This window comes from Schistocerca nitens, chromosome 5 (assembly GCF_023898315.1).
Source record: "Schistocerca nitens isolate TAMUIC-IGC-003100 chromosome 5, iqSchNite1.1, whole genome shotgun sequence".
Classification (NCBI taxonomy): Eukaryota; Metazoa; Arthropoda; class Insecta; order Orthoptera; family Acrididae; genus Schistocerca; species Schistocerca nitens.
Window position 1 is genome coordinate 574,370,759 of NC_064618.1, and position 23,090 is coordinate 574,393,848.

General features: G+C 41.6%; 1 protein-coding gene across 1 annotated transcript in view; it reads left to right on the plus strand.

Moving 5' to 3' along the window:
* The first annotated feature begins 17,773 nt into the window (after positions 1-17,773).
* The window catches only part of LOC126259620 (T-complex protein 1 subunit eta), an 84,942-nt gene continuing 79,625 nt past the window's right edge, over positions 17,774-23,090 (plus strand). The window contains exons 1-2 of the mRNA XM_049956534.1: positions 17,774-17,903; positions 18,170-18,430. Coding sequence (XP_049812491.1) covers positions 17,901-17,903; positions 18,170-18,430 — 264 coding nt within the window. The 5' untranslated portion in view covers positions 17,774-17,900. The remainder of the gene's footprint in view (positions 17,904-18,169; positions 18,431-23,090) is intronic.

Here is a 23,090-nt window from a genome sequence, read left to right on the forward strand (position 1 = left end):
TAACGTTACAGACCACCTGAGGCACATATAGTTTAATACATAATAGTAAGTTACTGTCTTCTTTTACAGTTATTGGCATGGAAAACTTGTTTCTTCAACATGTAAGTACATACTAATAATGCTGCCCTATAAAGCTGTACAATATTTTGTTTTTGCATATATAAGTTTTGTCTACGATAAAATTCCGCTGTTGGACATTTAAATGGGAAGAGTAGTAATGATTTGTTCATGCACACTTCTGTTAATCGTGCAATTGCCCTAACTGATGTACATATCACATATCCTACCATATAACTGACTTCTGTACCATTTTCTGTTTTCATGTACTGCATTTTACGAAACTTGTTAAAATTGCTTTCATGGCTATTCAACTATAGAAAATTTGAGCTATACGTTCTTCTGTGCATTCCCTAGTCATACAGTTGCAGTTGCTACAAAGTGAAACAGTTTTGCTTTTAAGATGCAAAAAGACGTCTGTTCTGGAAAGCCAGCCATCTATTTGACAGCTATGTGACGTTGTCACGCTGAACACTCCGACTTGTGTGAAGTTGGCTATAGCACAGCGCATGTACACATCATAGTGGCGTCACAGATAATTGTTACCGAGATGAATCAACAGAGTATATACACTGAAGCGCCAAAGAAATAGGTATTGGCATGCGTATTCAAATACAGAATACGGCAGAATACGGCGCTGCGGTCGGTAACGCCTATATAAGACAATAAGTGTCTGGCGGAGTTGTCAGATAGGTTACTGCTGCTACAACGACAGGTTATCAAGATTTAAGTGAGTTTGAAATAGTGTTATAGTCTGCGCACGAGCGATAGGACACAGCTTCTCCGAGGAAGCGATTAAATGGGGATTTTCCCATACGACCATTTCGCGAATGTACCGTGAACACCAGGAATCTGGTAAAACATCAAATCTTCGACATCACTGCTGTCGGAAAAAGGTCCTGAAGAATGGGACCAACGGCGACTGAAGGGAATCGTTCAACGTGACACACGCGCAACCCTTCCGCAATTGCTACAGAATTCATTGCTGGGCCATTAACAAGTGCCAGCGTGTGAACCATTCAACGAAACATCATTGATATGGGCTCGTGTACCCTTGATGACTGAACGACACATAGCTATACGCCTCGCCTGGTGCGATCAACATTAACGTTGGACTGTTGATAAGTGGAAACATGTAGCCTGGTCGGACGAGTCTTGTTTCCAATTGTGCCGAGGGATGGACGAGTATGAGTATGGAGACAACCTCATGAATCCATGGACCCTACATGTCAGCAGGAGACTGTTTAAGCTGGTGGTGGCTCTGTAATGGTGTGGGACATGTGCAGTTGGAGTGATATGGGACCCCTGATACGTCTAGATACGACTCTGACAGATGACAGAGATGTAAGCATCCTGTCTGACTACCTGCATCCATTCATGTCCATTCCGACTGACTTGGGCAATTCCAGAAGAACAATGTGAAACCGCACACGTCCAGAATTGCTACAGAGTGGCTCTAGGAACATTCTTCTGAGTTTAAATACTTCCGCTGGCCACCAAACTCCCCAGACATGAACCTTATTGAGAATATCTGGGATGCCTTGCAGCATGTTGCTCAGAAGAGGTCTCCACCCCCTCGTACTGTTACAGATTTATGGACAGCCTTGCAGGATTCATGGCGTGTTCCCTCCAGCACTACTTCAGACATTAGTCGAGTCCACGTCACGTCATGTTGCGACAATTCTACATACTCATGGTTGCCCTACGTGATATTAGGCAAGTGAATGAGCATAGCCTACTGTGCATGTTCTCAAAATCAAACTGGGCTTGTCATGTGAAGTTGCGATCGACGCTGCTTTTGGTAACAGCAAAACTTAGTGTTACACGTGTTTGCCTTGTCTTACATACAGTTTTAGTAACAGCTATGGTGTAGTATTGTCATTGCTACAGATGTAAAGAGAAGTATGTGAAAGGAGGGCCTATTACTTTTCACAGTTTTGTGAGCAAATGTGTAAAAGCCGATTCACACTGTCTGTAGTGGTATCATACGAAAATGCGGCGTATTGACACCAAATGTAGTGGATGGGTGCCAGGAGGTGCCATATTAAAATTCGGTCGAGCTTTTCAAATGATTTATTCGTTTCCATCACAGTGCTTCGTTGACCTCAGTCCGCGTCACAGGTCCTGCAATGCTGAGGCCAGTGCCCCAGCGACCTGTGCAACGCAATGCTGTGTCGTGCCGGCCTTGTTCGCTATCTGTAGAGTTCCGATTACGTCAGGACGGATGCGCCAGCAGCCGTCTCAGTGGTCACCGTCCCCGTTGACTCCACACTGCTCCGCTGGGAGTCGTAGACCGGCCCCGCTGCTGCTTCTTCCTCAGCTGGCGTAGCTGGGAACACGGCGATAACGACCGCCTGCGATCCCGCGTCGGAATCTGCGGCACCTCGCCACGAAAGTCTCCGGTGTGTGTCGGGAGCCGAGACGACTGTCCGCGGTAACGAGGCGAGGAGTGGTCTGCCCTCGCTGGTTGAGGACCATGTGTCGGTCTCAGAGGGTCGAACCAACGACCCGCCATGGACTGGGGTGCTGTCGCCCCACCTGTTGCCATGTGTAGTTGCTGGTGCGACACGCCCTGCCGTCCAGGAGAGCTGTCAATCTTCAATGAATCTCTTTAGAACACAACACCTATTTATACTTGGCTGCGAGCCACTGTTTCGCTAACGCACCGCTCCAAGTCACGTACATACCACACCCCGGTTGTGCCAGTGAGCCTCTTCTGCCTATAGCTTGCACCATGCAAAACACTACATTTACTCTTTTCAGTGGTTCGACGGCCCTGTGGCCTCCATTCCATTTTGCAACTGCTAGTCAGTGTAACTTACTGCAATCCAGCCCGCACCTAGCTGCAACTTGTGCGCTCCGAAATATTGCACCAAATCTAACTTCCCTATCTTAAACTATGGTGCTGCTACACTGTCCACCATGACACTGTCACACAATGGCTCCATTGCACCATAGCACTGTCACGTCAAGGTGTATTCACACTGTTCGTCACGTCATGGGACGTCAGGTCAGTTCAAGTCATGTCATCTCAACTCGCACAGCTGTCCTGAACTATTCTTTTCGCGAGAATTGAGTTCTTCGCAAGATGATTTTCAACTGTTTTTACACGCAAAGTGCACATATACAACGTAGTAGCTTATATGCATGGATGCTGGAGTTCACATTTATTCAAAAATGACATTTATTGGACTAAAGTGGTTAGCAGCATCTACAGGGATAGATGTATCTTAAAGAAGGGAGACAGAAGTGCAAAACGACACAAAGAAAGTGCGTGAGTCCGAAAAAATGTCATTACATTGCATAGAAATGGAATTTCACACTTTTTGCAAGGAGCTCGACAAAGAGGAACTTGCATTTTATAATTTGGAAAGTGAAAGCGTCATTTTTTTCATTTTTTATGTCAAGTTTCACCCAGAACTACTAAAAGGGACACAGTGTTATGAGTTGCCATCAGACTCTGTGACGATTTGGTTTAAGGTTAACTTTGGTTGCCAGCCCAGTGTAAATTTTTGTACATTAGTCATATCTCCCTCAGTATGTTGAAAGGGTACAGTACCACCCGACATTGAAAATAGATACAACATTCTTCGTTATTCTTGTCAGAACAACATATTTTTTCTAATAATAACTCAATTTCAATTAATACAGCGAAGCCGGATACCAGTGTGGGAAAGAATGACAATTTATTTATTTAATTGATCACATGTGCACTCCCACAAAATAAATCCCTACATCCAGTTCGGTGAGATCTGTGAAATGAATGAATGTATGGTCGTCTGCTAACCGCAGATAGTGAATGTGAATATATGATCATCTTTGAGACGACCCTTTGGTCACCTTTGGTAGAACCAAAGAGATGAAATTTACTGGAGCTTTGAGCGCCTGAAATGTGGCTGACCAATACGGTAGCAAGGTGCTCCCCCACTTTGGCAGAGGTGCGAGAGGACCTGAAGAACAGCCATGTTTCAGCACTCTGCTGCTGGATCTTGTGTTGGTAAGACCTGACTTAGGTGTGCTCCGTAAAGACAAAAGAGTGGAGACATGGTATGCATGTGAAATACTTAAGAGTAGTTTGGAATAATAATTTCTCTATTTCAGGAACTTTTGTGGGGAGAATTATATGTCAGGCAGGTAATATTAAGGGGATCGTAGTAATCGTAGGAAGTGGCCAACGATCACAATGAAACCACATGTAGCAATACGTTGAAATACTTCCGAGTGCTTAAGTTTAGCTGAATTACTAGAGTGTGTACTATAAGTTGGAAATATTTAAGAAATGGCGTGTGCAGGACTTGAAATTAGAGACGAGTACTTCCACGTGGTGAGTAATGTGTGAGTCTCAAACTGTGTATGAGACAAAGGATAAAGAGAAGTACTCGTCTATGGTATCAGTTGAGGACTCGCGTGTGTGATGAATATGTTCTTAATATTACTTTGCGTGTTATGTTTCCGTGTGACACTTGGTTCAAACTATAATACTCTGAGAGAGAAGCAAGGTGAGTCAGCCGTCTATCCAGCAACGCCACTTGGCTTGCATTGCACAGGAAGAAGTGCATATATCCTCCAAAGTTCATAGTAGGAAAGAAAAATTACGAAGTGGGGAAGTGTCGTGAGAAACTGGGATAAATACTAATTGAAGTGGGAAAGCTGAAAGTGATAATGTTGTGACTATTCCTTGTGTTGTATTCCATGTTGCAGTGTGGTGTATGTCATGTGATTTAAGTATGTGTGGTTTGCATGGGAGAGTAGCAAGGTAGTTTCAGAGGTAGTGGGTTATTCATGTTCCTTTTGTACCGCTCGGTCTGGAGGAAAGTTTCGTAATGATGGTTGTGAGAGTCGAAGTGTGAGATATAGCAAAAGATCCACCATCCTATCCAGAAAGTGCACTGTAGCGTTAAATAATTACGAGACCATCAGATAGAGAATCACCAATGTAAAGCCATGCCCACTGGGCGGAATTTCTCATGTGTTATTGTTGTAGGTTATAGAATTTGTGTGTTTAGGTTATAGAATTTATCGGAATAAATAAGATAGTGGCCTTTTCCTTCGAATAGTGTGTTGCCATGACACCCAGAATTTATAATGTGTGCGCCATTCATATGCAGTGCGATGGCCACGTGTTGATCAAAGCCGTTGAATAAGAACGAAAATGTGGTATTGCCAGTGTGTAGTGAACAGTCAGAGTTGTGTAAATTACTTATAGTCAGATGTGTGTTTCCGTTGCGCAATATCCAAGCAAGAGAATAACTTTTAACTTAATTGTGAGTACTAGAGTTCATGTTACTTGATAACAAAAAAATGAATCCACTCGCTTGGCAGACCACTCATCTTGCAGGCCTGACTGCTTGATGCCACAGTATGAGCAAGGCATGCGGGTGCCTCTCAATGTTTCCCTTCAAGAAATACAGGTTTTCTTCACATGTTGTATTTGGCTTTTATTAGTTCAAGTGCCTTTTTTTAGTACTGTGGTTAGCTAGTGAAACCACAAAAATATTGACTACCAATGCTTTCACACACAATGCAGAGTGCTGCTTAACAATAAACAGGCCTCCCACAAACACATATTTAATAAAAAAACTTGCAGTGTCTGAAGGTTTCAGTGCATTTCTTTTTGCAACACTAAAACCTGACAAAATACAAATAAATTCCACCTATTAATCAATCTGATCTACCCACAGTACTTCTTTCACTTTCAGTTGCAGTCATGTTGCAATCCATTTCATTGTAAAATATTAAATACCACAATGTACAGAAATCCACTTTATAAAAGTAGTAGAGGGCAAGTCATTCAGTATGGTCATACAGTACAATTCAGACTGCTGTCTCGCTGCTTCAATTAGTCTGTCGTAATTTATTATAAATTATAGCCAAAGAAATAATGAAATGAAACAATTTATAGCAAATAATGAACAAAAAACAACTGATATCAACCACAAAAACCACATTGAAACGAAATATGGAGATCTACCCATGGCCATGCATCAAGAAGAAATAAGCTTGTGGATCACGTGAACAGCAACGGAGGGATGCCATCAGACGTCAAAACTTCCCTCCAGAGAAACCCTGGTGATGGCGTGACTTGATGGCCATTGTGGATGCTACCATTTAAAATGCACTGCAGAACTTTTTGAAGTATGGAGCGTGATGGCCACTGTGAATTGTAATTGTAAATGTCATATTGATGTGAAGCAATTATTATATCGAAATATATTGAGACATGGTGTTATAAAGTCTTGTAGTGTCGAGTTTCTGCAATTTTATGGCCGTGTATGTACAGGACAAGTGCTAGATAAATTTGCAAGTATGTTTGAATAAACTGCTAGTCAGTGTATACGTATCGGTACCATGTTCATGTACAGGTAAAATTTTATACAGGACAGTCTGATTAATTTCCTCTAGTTTATAATTTTCTTAAACTCTCGTGTGTGGCTAAGCATTTCTGCATGAGACAATTTCCTATACAGTGTCACTGTAATGCAATTATTTAGAACAGATTCAACAATATGAACCAGTGCAACATAAAACATAAAAAATATTCTTGGTTGTCTCTTCTTATCCCGTTGCCACAAAGCGTAAATAAAGTGGAATACATTCTAAGATCCTATGGTGAATATACACAATACCATTGCTCTTCACACCTTTAAACCAACTGCAGTTCCTGCTATCGAATTGTTATTTGAAGGTGATGAGTCTACAGCAGCGAAGTAATAACAAAATATACTAAGCACTGTACGGGCTAAAATGTGTCACCCCAAAATCACTTGTCTCGAGGTACAGATGTTGCAGACAGAATTCTCATTCTGTGCATCCATGTGCCCACTCCACAGATATTTACACTCTACTGGCGAAGCAGCCCAGTGAGCTCAATGCTAAACTGGAGAGGCTACTCAGTTGGTTCAATACTAAACTGTAGAGACTACTTGATGTGTGACTGTGCAGGGCAAGGTATCAAATTGCTCTGCTACATAGAAAAAATACAATTAACATTTATGTACACTTTATGATGCTGTGTGTGTTTAGTTTTTTTTAGTTCGCTGTTAGCTGTAGCCTTCTACCTTCTAACCCTTTCCTGAAAGGTAAATTTCGCAATTAATGTACTGTGTTTAGCTACGTAATTTCCGCACTGTTGCTAAAGCTTCTGACAAATTACGCTTCTCAAAAATCTTACTTCTGTGCTACAGAATTTTTCTTTTCACTTTTCGCATTTTATTTCCTGAATGACGAAACTATATAGTGATAAAAAATGACCAAAACATTGATGTGGAAAATTTCTTATTATAGTTGTAATGAGAAACATTCTGTTCACATCATTAGGCAAGAAAACTGCTAAACCATTGCTTTGTTGCTAATTTCAGCTGCTAACATGGGAAAAAATCTTTAATGTTAATATGAATCACAGAATGGGTTGTTATCTTACCAATTTACAAGCATGAATTTTGGGACAGGAAGGAGGTGATCAAGTTAGTAACATGTAAACATCAAATTTTTATTTATTGTTTCACTTCATTCAATATATATTCATATCATACATTATCAAATGTAATTAGCTCCTCCAACCTGTGTCTCATGCCAGAATAGTTACCCTGCGCAACAGCTGTTGCTAGTGTGTGTGTGTGTGTGTGTGTGTGTGTGTGTGTGTGTGAGTGTGTGTACCTTCAGATTAGCCTGAAGGTACTGAGTAAGGCAAATGTCACATTAATTTTGACTCATGCGTGTCTTCACAGCCAATGTCAGAGACTAGTGTATGTGCTTTGCAAAATACATTGGTTTGTTCACCAACAAAACAACTAACACAATTAATAAGCCTGTCAAAAAATGGTATGAGTATAAGGTGAATATCACTAGAGCAGAATAAGAGCATTTCTCTGTATGATGCACTACGTTAAACACCCCTACAGATGGGCAAAGCACTTCTGTCAGCCTTTATTGCGAAGGCAGTTGGGTTTGCCATATGAGTCTTGCAGTAAGTGTGATCATATAGGCACATGTAGGGAACAGTAATAAGTTCTTAGCATTCAGTACATCATAACATTTGCACAAGCTTTCTCACAACATATCCTGGTACATAATAAATAATGTACTCCTGGTATTCACTGAGTAATGTTGATTCAAGAGCCTCAGAGTAACAAGTAGCTTCTCTATCATCAGTGAACTTATCACTTTGCTTCTTAAGGCACATGAATTCATGGACACTGAAAGAGCTCACTTTTTCAGTGGCGTCTACATTAATCTTGTCACTTTCAGTAACATTCTTCTTGAGCAACATTGTTCTCAGAACAGACTGGAACTGTAATGTGGTGGAATTATTGTTCCAACCAAACCTAGATCTGATGTATGAAAAAAAAAAGAGTTTTAGATGATCTTGTGGGCGTTTGTACGTTAAAAAATACTTTACAGGTTCAGCCTGGATAGGCTCCTAATGACATGTACACACACAAAAAATCCCAGCATAAACGCTTTTCATGGATGTACTAATGCACACACACACACCATCAATACTTAATTTTTGAAGGAAGTTTTCTAAATGGCAAAGAAATTCAGTCCAATAATTTACATTTTCAGCTCTCAATGGCTGTTTAAAACCCCTACCATGAACATTACTAGAGTTGTATTTATCAAATAGTTTATCAATAATTCTGATGAACTCTACAGTGGCAGAGGTGTGGTGCTGAGAAGACTAGAAATTCAGTGGCATCAACGATTATGGAGCTCACTGTGTAGGCTGGTTATTATAGAAATTCACATGTAAACGATAGAGTGAACTGGGAAAGTTTAAAGATTCACACTCTTACAGATAATCTAACTTCAAAACAAAGTTCCAATTCACATATTCAGCTTCAAAGTTAATAATTTTCTTTTCAGCTGAAGAATTACAGACTAATTTCAGTACACGACAGGGACCAAGAATTGCATGAACATTCTACATCAACATATATACTCCGCTAGCCATCAAACGGTGTGTGGCGGACGGCAAAATTCGTGCCAAAGTCATTCACCCCCCCCCCTCCCCCTCTGTTTCACTCGCGGATCGCGCGAGGGGAAAACTGCTGTTTGAATGTCTCAGTACGAGCTCTAATTTCACTTATCTTTGAATGGTGATCAATGGGCGATTTGAAAGTTGGTGGTACTAATATATGCTCTAAATCCTCGGCAAAGATCGGATTTCGGAATTTAGTGAGCAGTTCCTTCCGTTAGCGTGTTGTCTATCTGCAGGTGTGTCCCACTTCAAACTTTCTCTGAGATTTGTAACGCTCTCGAGGTGGCTAAATGTACCAGCCACGAATCTTGCCGCTCTTCTTTGGACCTTCTCAATTTCTTGAATCAGACCCAACTGGTAAGGATCCCATACAGACGAACAATACTCTAAGACTGGACGAACTAACGTATTGTAAGCAATTTTCTTTGTTGGAGGACTGCATCGCTTCAGGATTCTACCAATAAACCACAATCTAGATTTCGCCTTGACCGTTACTTGTGTAATCTGATCAGTCCATTTGAGATCATTTCGAATAGTTATGCCCAGATACTTGACGGATGTTACCGCTTCCAAAGACTGGGCATTTATTTTGTACTCGTACACTAATGGGATTTTCGCCTTGTTATACGCAGTAGAGAGATATACACATTGAGAGATAACTGCCAGTCCATTACACCACGCATTTATTTTCTGCAAATCCTCATTGATTTGTACACAACTGTCGTGTGATACTACTTTCCTGTAAACTACAGCATCGTCGGCAAATAGTCTCATTCCGCTGTCAATACCATCAACCAGATCGTTTATGTAAATCGTAACAAGCAGCAGATCTATTACGCTGCCCTAGGGCACACCTGAAGTTACGCTTATTTCTCTTAAAGTCACCCCATTCAGGACGACATACTGCTCTCTCTCTGTTAGAAAACTTTCTATCCAACCGCGTATGTCATCGGATAGACCATAAGCGCGCACTTTTTGGAGCAAGCGACAGTGCAGAACTCAGTCGAACGCCTTTCGAAAGCCTAGAAATATGACATCAATCTGGGAGCCGGTATCTAGAGCCTGTTGTATATCATGCACAAAGAAGGCCAGCTGTGTCTCGCATGACCACTGTTCCTAAAACCGTGCTGGTTTCTGCGGATGAGCTTCTCAGAGTCTAGAAAAGTCATTATGTCTGAACACAAAATATGTTCCATGATTCTATAACAAATCGATGTCAGTGAAATTGGCCGCTAATTATGTGCATCCGATTTTCTCCTCTTTTTATAGATTGCTATGACCGGGCCTTGTTCCAGTCCTGTGGAACTTTTACGCTGTTCCAATGATCCCTGATAGATGATGGATAAGAATGGTGCTATATTTGTAGCATAGTCAACATATAATCTTACGGGAATACCGTCTGGGCCAGATGTCTTCCTGGCGTCTAAGGATCTTTACCGTTTTACAATTCCAGATACACCAAACACTATGTCAGCCATCCTCGCGTTTGTTCGATAAATGAAAGGGGGAATTGTGCTGCAGTCCTCTACTGTAAATGAGTTTTTAAAAACTATATTCATGTAGTTTACATACGACCAATATTTTAGGGGTTATTTTTAGAATCTACAGATAAAATATTGATTTCAAATTCGTCAAAAGCATCTCTTATTTACATTTTGACTGCTGCTTTCATTTCGCATAATTTCTGCTTGTAAGCAGGGCAGTGACTACATTTAAAACAACTGTGCAAAATTCTCTGCTTTCTCAGAAATTTCCTAATATGTTTGTTGAACCAAGGGGAATCCTTTTCCTTACCTATATTTTTGCTAGACACATACTTCTCTAGCACGTGGTGGACAACACCTTTAAATTCCGACAAAAGATGCTCAATATCTTTGTGTTCTACGGTGAATGCTTGGAGCTGACTATGAAGATATTCATTAATGACGCTTTTATTTGCTTTCCCAAACAAGAAATCTCTACGCTGTATCATTTTTTTTTTTTTGCAACTTCCAATGACATAGAAGCCACAACAGCATTGTGGTTGCTATAACTTCTTCTAGATTAACTTCCTCAAAAAGATCAGGTCTGTTTGTCGCCAAGATATGTAATATGTTCCCATCTCGAGTTGGCTTTCTAACCAATTGATCAAGGTTGTATGTTGAGAGTGCTCCTAGAATAACTTCACACGAGTCTTTGCTTCTGCCCCCTGTGATAAACGTGTAATTTTTCCAGCCATTGGATGCCAGATTAAAGTCTCCACCTATAACTAATGGATAATTTGAATATTTATTTCCTATGGACTCAAGACTTTCCCTGATTAGACTAGATTAGATTAGATTAATACTAGTTCCATGGATCATGAATACGATAATTCGTAATGATGTGGAACGAGTCAAATTTTAAATACATGAATAATTAAGTTAATTTAACAACATAATTAATTTAACATAACAACTTTTTTGTTTTTTTTTGTTTTTTGTTTTTTTTTTAATTTTTTAAAAATTTTTTGTTGTTTTTTTTCTTAATTTATATCTAAAAATTCCTCTATGGAGTAGAAGGAGTTGTCATTCAGAAATTATTTTAATTTCTTCTTAAATACTTGTTGGTTATCTGTCAGACTTTTGATACTATTTGGTAAATGACCAAAGACTTTAGTGGTAGTATAATTCACCCCTTTCTGTGCCAAAGTTAGATTTAATCTTGAATAGTGAAGAAAAAATTAGGTAAGTAAACTTTTCGGTCGAGGGGAGACTTGAACCAAGGACCTCTCGCTCCGGAGCTGCTCACGCTAACCACGGGACTACGGCGCTCCTGAAACGTTATGTGACATTTGTTGTGGATGCTGGTGGTCTATAAAAACATCCTAATACAATGGTCAATTCCTGTCTGACTGACAGCTTTATCCAAAATATTTCACAGTTCGACCCAGTACCGATATCAACTGTCATTGGCAGGATGCTTGAAGTAAGTGGCAAAATTTTCCAGATTCAGTGAGCACCTAAGATTCTTCAGTATCCAAATGTTGACAGCAGCACCATCATGTGTCACTGACCTCACAAGAATACCTACAGAGAACAGTTAACAGTATACAAACTCGCACAATTTCAGTCATTGCATCTGATGACAGTTTATTCACAAAGAAATGTGCAACTGGGCACTTAAACTTTTCAGGGTATGGCATTATCCGAAAAACTTTAACTTCAGCAGCCAGTTCTTTTGCATCTATATTCACAATGTTGCCCAAATCAACATAGTCTACATTTACTTTGTTGTTGTTGTTCGACATAAGCTGTTTCCTAATTGATGTACTATCAAAAATAAGTGCATACTCTTTAAGATGTCGTTACTCACTGGCATTATGTTTTAGATAGTTGAAAACCTCTTGTAGATAGCCAGATTCACAATTTACTAATGGCACCCAACAACAAATAGTGGGATGGGGCAAAAGAAACATAGAATATAGGCACTATGTTGTAGGGGAATGGAAATGCAGAATGGGTGCAAATTGTTTGGTTAGTTCACTGTATCGCCTGGATTGCTTCTTTGCACCACTGTTTTTCAACTGAGTAACTATAAAGTCCTGAAGAACACTTTCCAGGTTGTCATTTACACAGTTTCTTTTTTTAGCACTGTAATCAATTCTGCCATGCTTTCCACCTTTTTTCACGCCACTTAAGTTTCATCTGCAGTCGCCTCACTTTTTTCCTAACTGCCACAATTCTATGGGAGACATCAGTCTCAATACTTGCATCACACTTCTCATGATTGCCATCGGATTCGCACGACGTATTTATTGTTTGGATCTCATTCATTTCCTGAAACAAAATTAAAAGAATCCATCAGCAACAATTACGAGCTACTACAAATTCAGAAAAATACATTAACAGCAATGTACATCCACATTTCTAGTTAAACACATGCTTTTACCTCCGAAACTGATGGTTTATTCCTAACAAGTCGCCTTCTCCAGTTAATTTTCATTTGCAAAAACTGAATGCACTTGGTATAATGGCATACTTCAGCAGCTGTCTATCAGCTCCTGGTCGTAACATCTAGCTGTCTTTTGTAAAATGAGAGCTACCAATGACGCTATGTTTCGGTACCAGTATTCCTTTCGAACTGTGTGCAATCATTTCTTATGAATGCGAGTGAGGAAAACTGAAAAGGTTTTAGGTATCTTTTTCAGTATTTGAATTTCTCAAACACTATTTCCTTTACCATATATTAAAGGACATGTAACTTACACATGGAATTGAATATCACTTCCCATTGTCCACCGATTACAGATCTTTACCACGTTTATTAAAAAAAAAAAACCCTCTTTAAAACCACAAGCAGAAGAAGTACTACTGCTCTGATACAATATGGCGACTCCACCAACGAGCTTCACGGTTTTCTGGACAAAGATGCCCTTTTGTAGTCTCTCCAGTTTAGTATTGAGCTCACTGATCTAGTCATAGACCATAAATAATTAGCCACAGTGTACGAATCTAGATTCTTCCACATGTAGGAATAAATGACCTCCATGGTCTCTCACAATTCACAGGTCGAAAGCCACCTCTCGACCTTTCACCATCCCGCTGACATCAACCATTCCTCCTCCTTCCTCCAGAAGACCATCTCTGACGCTGTGGAGGCCCATGTTCCTACCAAACTCATCCATCCTTACCGCGCTATGCTTACTCCACAGGCTGTCCTTCTTCTCCATGTATCCTGCAGGCTCTACCACACCTTCCCCTGCACCATGACTGGGATACACTCCTCCACCACTGGCAATTTCAGTGACAAATTCGAAACCGCCTCACAGCAAAGAAACGCCATGACTGGCGCCAGACATGTATATGCCTCTGCCCTCCCTGTCAACTCCTCCAAGTACTGGACTGCCATCCACCACTTTAGTGGTAGCCATCCCACTGCGCACTACCCCTCTTCACCACGACAACCGCCCCTTCCCTGACAACCTCAATATGGCTAACCACTTTGCTTCCAACCTCTCTGAGGTCTTCTCCGTTCCTGGCGATCCCTATTTTGATTACTCCCTCTTCCACACCGTCCTTTAACTCGCTGATACTTCTGTCCTGCCACTCGCCCCTAGTTTCCAGTACTTGTGTCAGTTACCCCCCTCAGACATCAGACATAAACACTCCCATCACTGCACACGACATTATACTCGTCCTCCACTCCAAATTCAGCGCTGCCCCTGGTCACGATGGTGTCACCTAATGCCACCTCAAGGAATCCCCCGCCTCCCCCTACCCTTTATGGCTGCCCTTGCTACCCTGTACAATGTCCTCCTCTCTACCAGCTTTTAGCCTGACCAGTTGAAGACTTCCCATGTCCTGATGTTCCTTAACCAAACAAACCCCCTTCTGACACCCCTTCCTATTATCCCATCTGCCTCACCTCCATGTTCAGTAAGGTCTTCAAATCCATCCTCTACAGCCATATTCATCACCACCTTAACCGGCTCCACCCCCTTCCCCTTACCCAGTGTGGTTTCTGGCCCTCCTTCTCAGCTGACATCCAGCTCCTTAACCTTACCAGTCTTCTTTCCCTCCAACATAACTCCTGTCACTCTGCTAGCTTTCCCTCGACCTCCAGAACGCCTACTCTCTTAAACTCTAGACCTATGCTCTCCCCATAAATTCCGTCCATCTCGTTGCTTCCTTCCTCTCCCATCGTCCCCCCTATGTCACTATCCACAATACCAACTCCTGCACTTTCTATCCCTCTGCTGGCGTGCTCCAAGGTACCGTCCTTTCCCCTCTCGTCTACCTCCTGTATTCTGCTGATAAGCCCAAACCTTCCCTACCTGTTCACCTCCTCCAGTTTACTGATGACACCGCCTTCCTGGCCCTTTATCCTACCCTTCAACGGTCTCAACGTACCTTTCAAACCCACCTCGACCAGTTCACTGCCTGGTGTAACCTGTGGTTGCTTCACACCAACCCTTCCAAGACCCAGGCAATCATCGTAGGTCATACCACCCACTCCTTCTGGCTCCACGCTTTTTACCTCACCATTTATGGTCGTCCTATCCACGTCACTCCTACCTTGAAATACCTTGGCCTCACCCTCGACTGTCACCTCATCTCAACTCCCCATCTCCTTACAATCCAACACAAAGCCCACAGTAGACTCTGCCTCCTGAAACTCCTGTCCATCGAGACATGTGGGCTGCATCCTTCCATCATCCTTCAAATCTACATATCCTTGGTCGCCCTATCCTTTGCTATGCCGTTGCCACTTGGATTTCCGCTCCCAGATTTTATACAGCCCACCAAATCCTAGAACTCCATGCCCTCCACCTCGCTTTCCATATCTGCCTTCCATCCTCCATGCAGATCCTCTATGACCTCATCCCCTTCCCATATCTTCTTTTCCTTAAACACATCCACACTCTGTACATCGCCCACTGCCTCGACCCCCCCCCCTCCCACCCCATAATGTCTTCTATCTTCTCTACCTCCAGTCCATTGCCAAGCCTTTACCGCTGTGTCCCGCCCTTTCTCCATTTCCACACCCTCCACCACCTCTCCTAATGCAACTCTCAGCACCTACCCCTCCCAAATGATGAGCTTCACCCTGGTCTCTACCCCTCCTACCAACTCTAACCTCACCTTCCCCACCTACTCCTCAGGGCTCCCTCTGACCTGCTCTTCACTTCCCTCAGCGGTTTTCCTCCCTTCTACACCACCTCCCTTTCCCCTGCCCCCCTTCTCTGTCTCTGCACTGCTTCCTGACTTGCCTTCCAGAGCGTCTCCTGCCTCTTGATGCGCCCCTCGCCTCACTTTTCTATTTTTCTCCCACCCCCTACTGCTCCTCCCACCGCTGCACCTTCCTCTCCCCTCTTTTTCCCTCCTCTCTGCCTTCCCATCCCTCGGAGTATCCCTACCAGCGGTTTTTATTCTTCGTGTATGCCCTGTCGCTTACATTGGTTTTTTTAGTGTCTCTCGCTCTGTGTGTTTTTATACTGCGGCCGACTTATAACATGTACGAGGGGCGTTCAGAAAGTAAGCTCCGATCGGTCGCGAAATGGAAACGACTATGAAAATCCGATAAAGCTTTGCACAGATGTGTTGGGTAGTGTCTCTAGTATAACCCCAGTTAGCATCACGTCGCTCTTCTCATTTCTGAGCTCGCAGTGAGTGCGTAAAGATGTCTAGAAAATAGTGTCTGCCGCCAAGTACGAGGGCCTGGTGAGAAATTTCGCCTGAAGCTATGCAGCTAACATTACATAACTGTCGTGCTGTTTCTTCTTCAAGACAATTCTCAGCCGCATTCTGCAGGGGCAATGAAGATGCTCCTGCATCGTTTTCAAATGGAAATGTGAGATTACCCACAATACAGTCCGCAATTGTCTCCCCCTGAGTTTCATCTCTGGTCACATGAACCGCTGTCTTTGAAGACAACATTTTCACACAGACAACGAGGTGTAGGCCAGCATGGAGAATTGGCGGAAAGCACTGGCGGCTGCCTTCTATGATGAGGCTATTGAAAAGTTGGTACAACGCTATGACAAAAGTCTAAGTCAGAACGGCGACTACGTAGAGAAGTAGCTGAAAGGTGTAGCTAATTGTTACAAGTAAAACATTTCTGATGTTCACTGTGGTTTCAATTTGGCAATCAATCGGAGCTTACTTTCTGAACAGGCCTCGTATGTGTGACTCCAGTGTATTTTAAGTGCCCCACAAATCACCAATTTTTAACTGTCCCCCTATGAACATCCCCGTGTCAGAGTATATTTTAACTTACATTATCTCCATTTACTGTATCGCCTTTTTCCGCCCTTTTTTATGCATAAATCTCCTCTTTTTATTTTTTGTAATGCCACTCAGCTGAAGTGTGGTGGATTGTGCCACTGTCAGCCCTCTCTTACCCTTATGGGGCAGGGGAATGAAATTACAATAATGAAAAAAAAATCCCACAATTACGAGTCGTACCAGGTTCGCTAACTGAGGCACATGACAATCGGCACTCCATGGCTCCATCTAGCACACACACACTAAGTTTACATGCGACACATCTTCTGAAATATGCATTTACATGTTAAGGTCTGAAGCGGATTTGCAAGCCCAGTAAAATATGGCGAAGTGTAAACAGCTTCAGTCTAATATTTCTATTATTCTTCACTATACAAGAAGCCACTACATCCATATTAGCCGAAAATATTTAAAAACAAAACCTGACAGCCCAATCACGTTTCCAAACCAGTTGGCGTTTACATGGGAGTGAAAATCGGTTGCGGAATTGGAAAACCGGCAACTAGAATCGTATTTCCAGAGTCGATTTTGTATTGTTTACATGACTAACCATAAGCGGTACAGGGAAATCGCTTTACGAAATCCGGTTTTGGGAGCACCATGTAAACGGGGTGACTGATGGAACTGTACCACCAAACAGTACACGCTCAACCCCCAGCTGAGAAGCATCAGAGGACTGTGTAACTGTTGGTGCACGAGTAGTCAAAGTAACCACGGCGGTAAAAAGTATAACCGGTTTACGGTATATAGGTGCTCTATGTTCTTCTGTTGACTCGTTCCACATCATAACTTTTATCTTTTATTTGATCTATGGAACAAGAAACTAACAACCTAACTAAAAATGAATCGGCTGCTAGCGCACATATCATATCTGCGCAAATTTTCGCTGCTTATGCTGTCAGTTGCTTGCACAGAAAATCTTGTACGCTGATATTTGTGCAGTGGTTGTTTGTGACTGGGAAATGAACGAATGTGTCATCTTCACCGATGTCATGCGTTTTGAGACTCAGTTCCAGAAATTAACAAAAGACATAAGCAAAGCGATAGCAGTAGTGGTGAGCAAGGCGTGTTGGGAAAAAGTTTAAAGTTATTTAAATTGTCATACCACTTTTAAAAAAATGGTTGGTTGTTTACTGTATTAGTGGTCATTAACTGAAGCTATTGGATGCGATAAATACGTGAAAGATGGCTTACGTGAAAATTTTAAATGTCTTGCCTTTATTGCAATCATGCTTGATTGTTTATGCCGTTAAAATAAAATTTATCTTAATTTTGTTAGTGTAACACATCTTTGATTATAACACAATATCACATAAGGTTTGCATTCAGTGTAAATTGCACTGTTATCGAGCAGTAACGTTATATCTGTTTCTCTTTTCAAATGTAGCAACCGCAAATAATTCTCCTTAAGGAGGGAACTGAGAACAGCCAGGGCAAGCCCCAACTGATCTCGAATATAAATGCTTGCCAGGCCGTTGTGGATGCAGTCAGAACAACACTTGGCCCAAGGGGAATGGATAAGTTAATAGTAGACAAAAACGGAAAATCCACCATCTCAAATGACGGTGCTACCATTATGAAATTACTGGATGTTGTTCATCCCGCAGCAAAGACACTTGTTGACATAGCGAAGTCACAGGACGCCGAGGTAAGCAGCACGCTGTGTGTTCACTGTAACTGGTTTCATAGCAAGAGATGCCATTGTCCCTTCTCATTTAATGCCATAGACTGTTAATGTTGGTTTCGCGAAATTCCCCGGTGTTTTGATGTCGTGTAATTTCATTCAGCTATCTTTGATTTAAACTAATTTCTGGTTTGATAGTTGAATTTAGACCTTTGGTATTATACACAGTACTAACACTTAGACTAGCCCATTTGTATTCAGAATTTTTTTCTGGTGGCGTGCTTCAAACGTATATGTGGTTAAATACTGTAGCTAAGCAAAACGTTGTCTCCTGCGATGTCAAGTGCTTAAGAGGTCCCAGTAAGACCAACTGTTGATAGGTGTACTGAAAGTATCCAAGGGAGCAAATGAACTACTGCCAAGTTCCAGCTTCATTTGCAGCATGATTTTGGAACTCTACCCAGCAATGAAACACACTTAAATGCTCTCTCTCTCTCTCTCTCTCTCTCTCTCTCTCTCTCTCTCTCTCTCTCTCTCTCGGTTGATATTCAGTTACATAATTGGAGGTATCGATTTTAAGATAAGTTGTCAGAAATTGAGAAAATTGAGTACATTTGGAATTTTTGTAACTTTAAAGGCTGATAAGAGGAAAGAGGCCTACATTTGGAGGAGTGTTTATAATTCACTAATTTTCTGACATGTAAAGAAAAAATGCAGTGACAAATTATCATTCAAAGTGCCTTTCACCCACTTCCAATTTGTTGTTAAAATATGGGGAAAATCCATTGGGACCAAATTTTTCAGCAGTTTTGAAGAGAGATTATGACTTGGCCATTGTTGTTTGATCTTTGTTTCTGTTATTTCTGTCCTCTGCACATAAAATTATCAGGATGGCAAGTTGCAAGATCGTAGACATATTAGAACTGGAGCAATGGCTTGCCAGACTTCAGGATTATTTTTCTTTCTTTTTATCCCAGTCCGAAGCAATTGGTCCTTGTGAAATCTATCTACCTAGATCAGAATAAGAGTGATTGATTACTAGTTGTTTACAGGACATCTCTTGCACCATAGCAACAGTCAGAGAATGAACTTGCTAATGCCTTCTGGGAAATACGGAAGCGTCCGATCCCGCCCGTCTGCTTTGACCCATGACGTCACAAATATGGCGAAAACAAACACACACACACACACACACACACACACACACACACACACACACACACACACACTTTCCACAAGAAGCCTAATGACACTAATGGGACAAGTGCGGGAAATGGGGTGTTTTGGGTGGGGGGCAAACTAAATATAAACAAATATAGACGCCTTGCGTAGCTACAACGTGTAAGTGAAGACAGCCATGCATGAATACCCACCCACCTCCCCAGGGGTCGTAACCCCTGCAACCCATAGAAGATAAAGATGCTTCAGTGGCTGATTAGTGTTATTTGTCTTTTTTAAAAAAAATCTCACGGGATAGAACGAACAGATCAGAAAGATAAATATAATAAACTAAAACAGAAATTGGAGGAAACAGATAATTAAAATAAGTAATAAGTGTTTTTAAATTTAAAAAAAAATCTCTCGAGATAGAACGAACAGATCAGAAAAGTAAATAAAATAAGATAAAACAGAACTGGAGACAGCCACACTCAAACCAAACTTCGCACCGTCATGGCGTCACACACGACAACACCCTTACGTCACGGGTCAAAGCAGACGCGTGGGATCGGACGCTTCCGTCGACCCGCCTTCTGATCTGCTCACCATAGTCCTACTACTATGCTACCTCATGTGCCAGTTGCCAAAAGCAATTACAGGTGACACTGCTGGTAACATAACAATTTTGATTGATTTTCATTGTTTGTATTACTTTTCTGGGTGGCATGTTTGTTTTAGCTGACAAACTGTCTTGAGCTAGCTACAAATTTGGTAGAAAAGTGATAACATTATTACCATGCTGCTAAACAAATCCTATACTAGACATTAGCAGATATGTGATAAATGGATCCAGCAACAAATGCCCTGCCGTTGCTGTAGTTATTTTGTTTGCACAAACTAATGTGACCTCTTAATATTGTCCTCTCATGCTTAACTGCTGGTCACTTTTTTATTGCAGTGTAGGTACAGCACTTAAAGCAAGATACAAATGGTTTATAGTCTTAAAAGTTGACTTATCTGATAAGTTTATAATCTGACTATAATTGTGTCCGTAGTTCAGAGGTGAGCAAAACCTAAGACTTAAACTAAATGCAGAGAAGTCCCAATTAATTTTAGTATTCCACAGTGGCATTACTCATGGTGCTATTGGGTGGGCTGCTATCAGGTATGAGTTCGGGTCATGGCTGATAGTGATTGAGGAAACTCTAAAGGCACAGTAGTACACCACAGACATCCTGTGTCCTCATGCGTCACCTCTCATGAGACGGTATTGTGTGTCATTTTTTAACAAGACATTACTCGTACACAGTTAAACATCTCTATGAATTGTATGTGTGATGAGTTACTCCTGTGGCCAGAAAGGTCCCCAGATCTGTCTCTGATAAAAAAATGTGTGCTACCAGGTCAGGTGTCAAGTCTGTTCCACTGTCTGTATCTAGGATATTGAGGAGCAGTTACAATAGTTCTGAGCCAGCTTGACTCAGGTTAAGATACAATAGATTTATGACACCCTTTCCATGCCAGTCATTGTATGCATTCAGGTCAGAGCAGATGCAACATCATACTGATAAGAGGGCTCAAATTGCCAAGTTCTTTGTAAATTTGATTCTTGACTTATTGTCTCAGGCAGTGTATTTTATAAAAATATCTTTCTATAACATTTTATAAACAGGTGCAACGGACAGTGTCAGTCAGTCAGTCAGTCAGTCAAAGTTCTGGAAAGTCATATAGAGGGACCAACCAGAGACTCCTCTGCGTGAAGTCTGGATAGCAGTTAGGTACCTGTGAAACATCTGTGACACTAGTAAAACATTGTCAAAGTTCAGTTATTTATTAACCATGTTTACAGTCATCTTTTTGTATTCTGGCTTTGTAGCCAATGCTTCATTCAGCTGTGTGCTATATGCCTGGTGATGGCTGCAGAGTCAGATCCCTGTCTGCAGGCCCAGGCGAAGAGTGAGTGTACTCACACCACGGAATGCTCCAGTACGAATGGTGTCATACGAGCTGCTGGAGTGCGCTCGATCCTACTCCGAATTCTGTGTTGGCCCTTGATGACCTATCTATGATGTGTTGTTGTCAGAAGTCGTGTAGTGAGTCAATCTCTGGCCTATCAGCCAGGTAACTTTCAGCACCCTGAGGTGCCTAAGTGTTGTACTGGAAGGTGGACTCCATAAGGCCCTGCTGCCAGTTTCCGCACTGAAGTTTGGTGCAGTCAGCACTCTGCATTGTGGTGTTGTCAGAAGACAGCCAGCTTCTCCATCTGCAGTGGTAGGTGGCAAACAGTATGAAGTTCATCAGGCAAAGACATCTTTGGCTGGTTTGTAGATTGTTCTGGAATACCCAGGACATTGTTTCGCTACAGTATCATAACCATGGAATAGAGTGCTGTTCCTGTGAATGCCATCGATCCCAATGATCAACTCCTTGAGAGCAGAGCTTGAGTATTTAAAGGGAGCTATTGTGAGGCTGTTATGTAATGCTCCATTTGTAATGACTGCATGTATTGTTATTCTTATATTCGCTTAATAAGCTCTTAAGTGCTGTGTAGGTTCTCTGATATATATGTATTGACACCTGATCCACTTGCAACGGAACCGTTATTTCCTGGTTCTGTCTGTGCCTCTTGGTGTGACCATTCTTTGCTTGTAGCAAGGTGAATGAGTTGTAATGAAATTTTTTAGTTTTAAACACCTTACAATTCTGTTCTGTAATAATTAGTTACTGCTGAGACATAACTGCATACAGCTGCCATCGGAGTATCTAACTTAAATTAGTTTGTCTTTGTTTATTGTTAACCCATTTTGTGGGGATAATTTAATTTATCACGAACAATCTGATCACTGTGAAAGTGTTTACACAGTAAATATGCATTAACTGCAATTCTGCTTAGTAAGTGTCTCCTTTATTAAAACTGTTCTGAGAATCCATCAGTTTATCCACTGGACAAGAAAAGAAAACTTCAGTGAAGACATTATTAGCATGTTAACACTATGCCGTCTGACGACACCACAGTTGTGTCGTGTGTGATAATAGTGGTCAACGGCCGGCAACACCACAGTGGCATCATAAGCATAGGTCACGCAGCGGCCGGCGAGAGCACTTTAGTATCTTTTGCATTCTGTTGGTGTTTAATTTAGGTAACAATAAGTTACACATGTCAACAAGTTTTTTGTTTTTATAAGTACTTGTGCCCTTTCATCATGAACGTGCGGACGTCTTGTCTGATGTTCCGAATGACTTGACCAATTGGGAAGAAAACATTGTTTATAAAAAAAATGAAAGTGAAGCGGAATCATAGGTAGAAGTCCAAGAATAATACAGTGAACGCTAAGGTTGCCAACTGATTCGGCTGAATCAGATGAAGAAGGCAGTGCACAGTGGTCAGACTTTGATTTACCAAGGACAGTAATAAATTTGAAGGATCCCCGGGTCCAAACTTATTTTCCAAAGATACACAGTGTGTGGAGGATATCGTAGAATTATATATTGGGAACGATCTATTTGAATATATTAGCAATGAAAC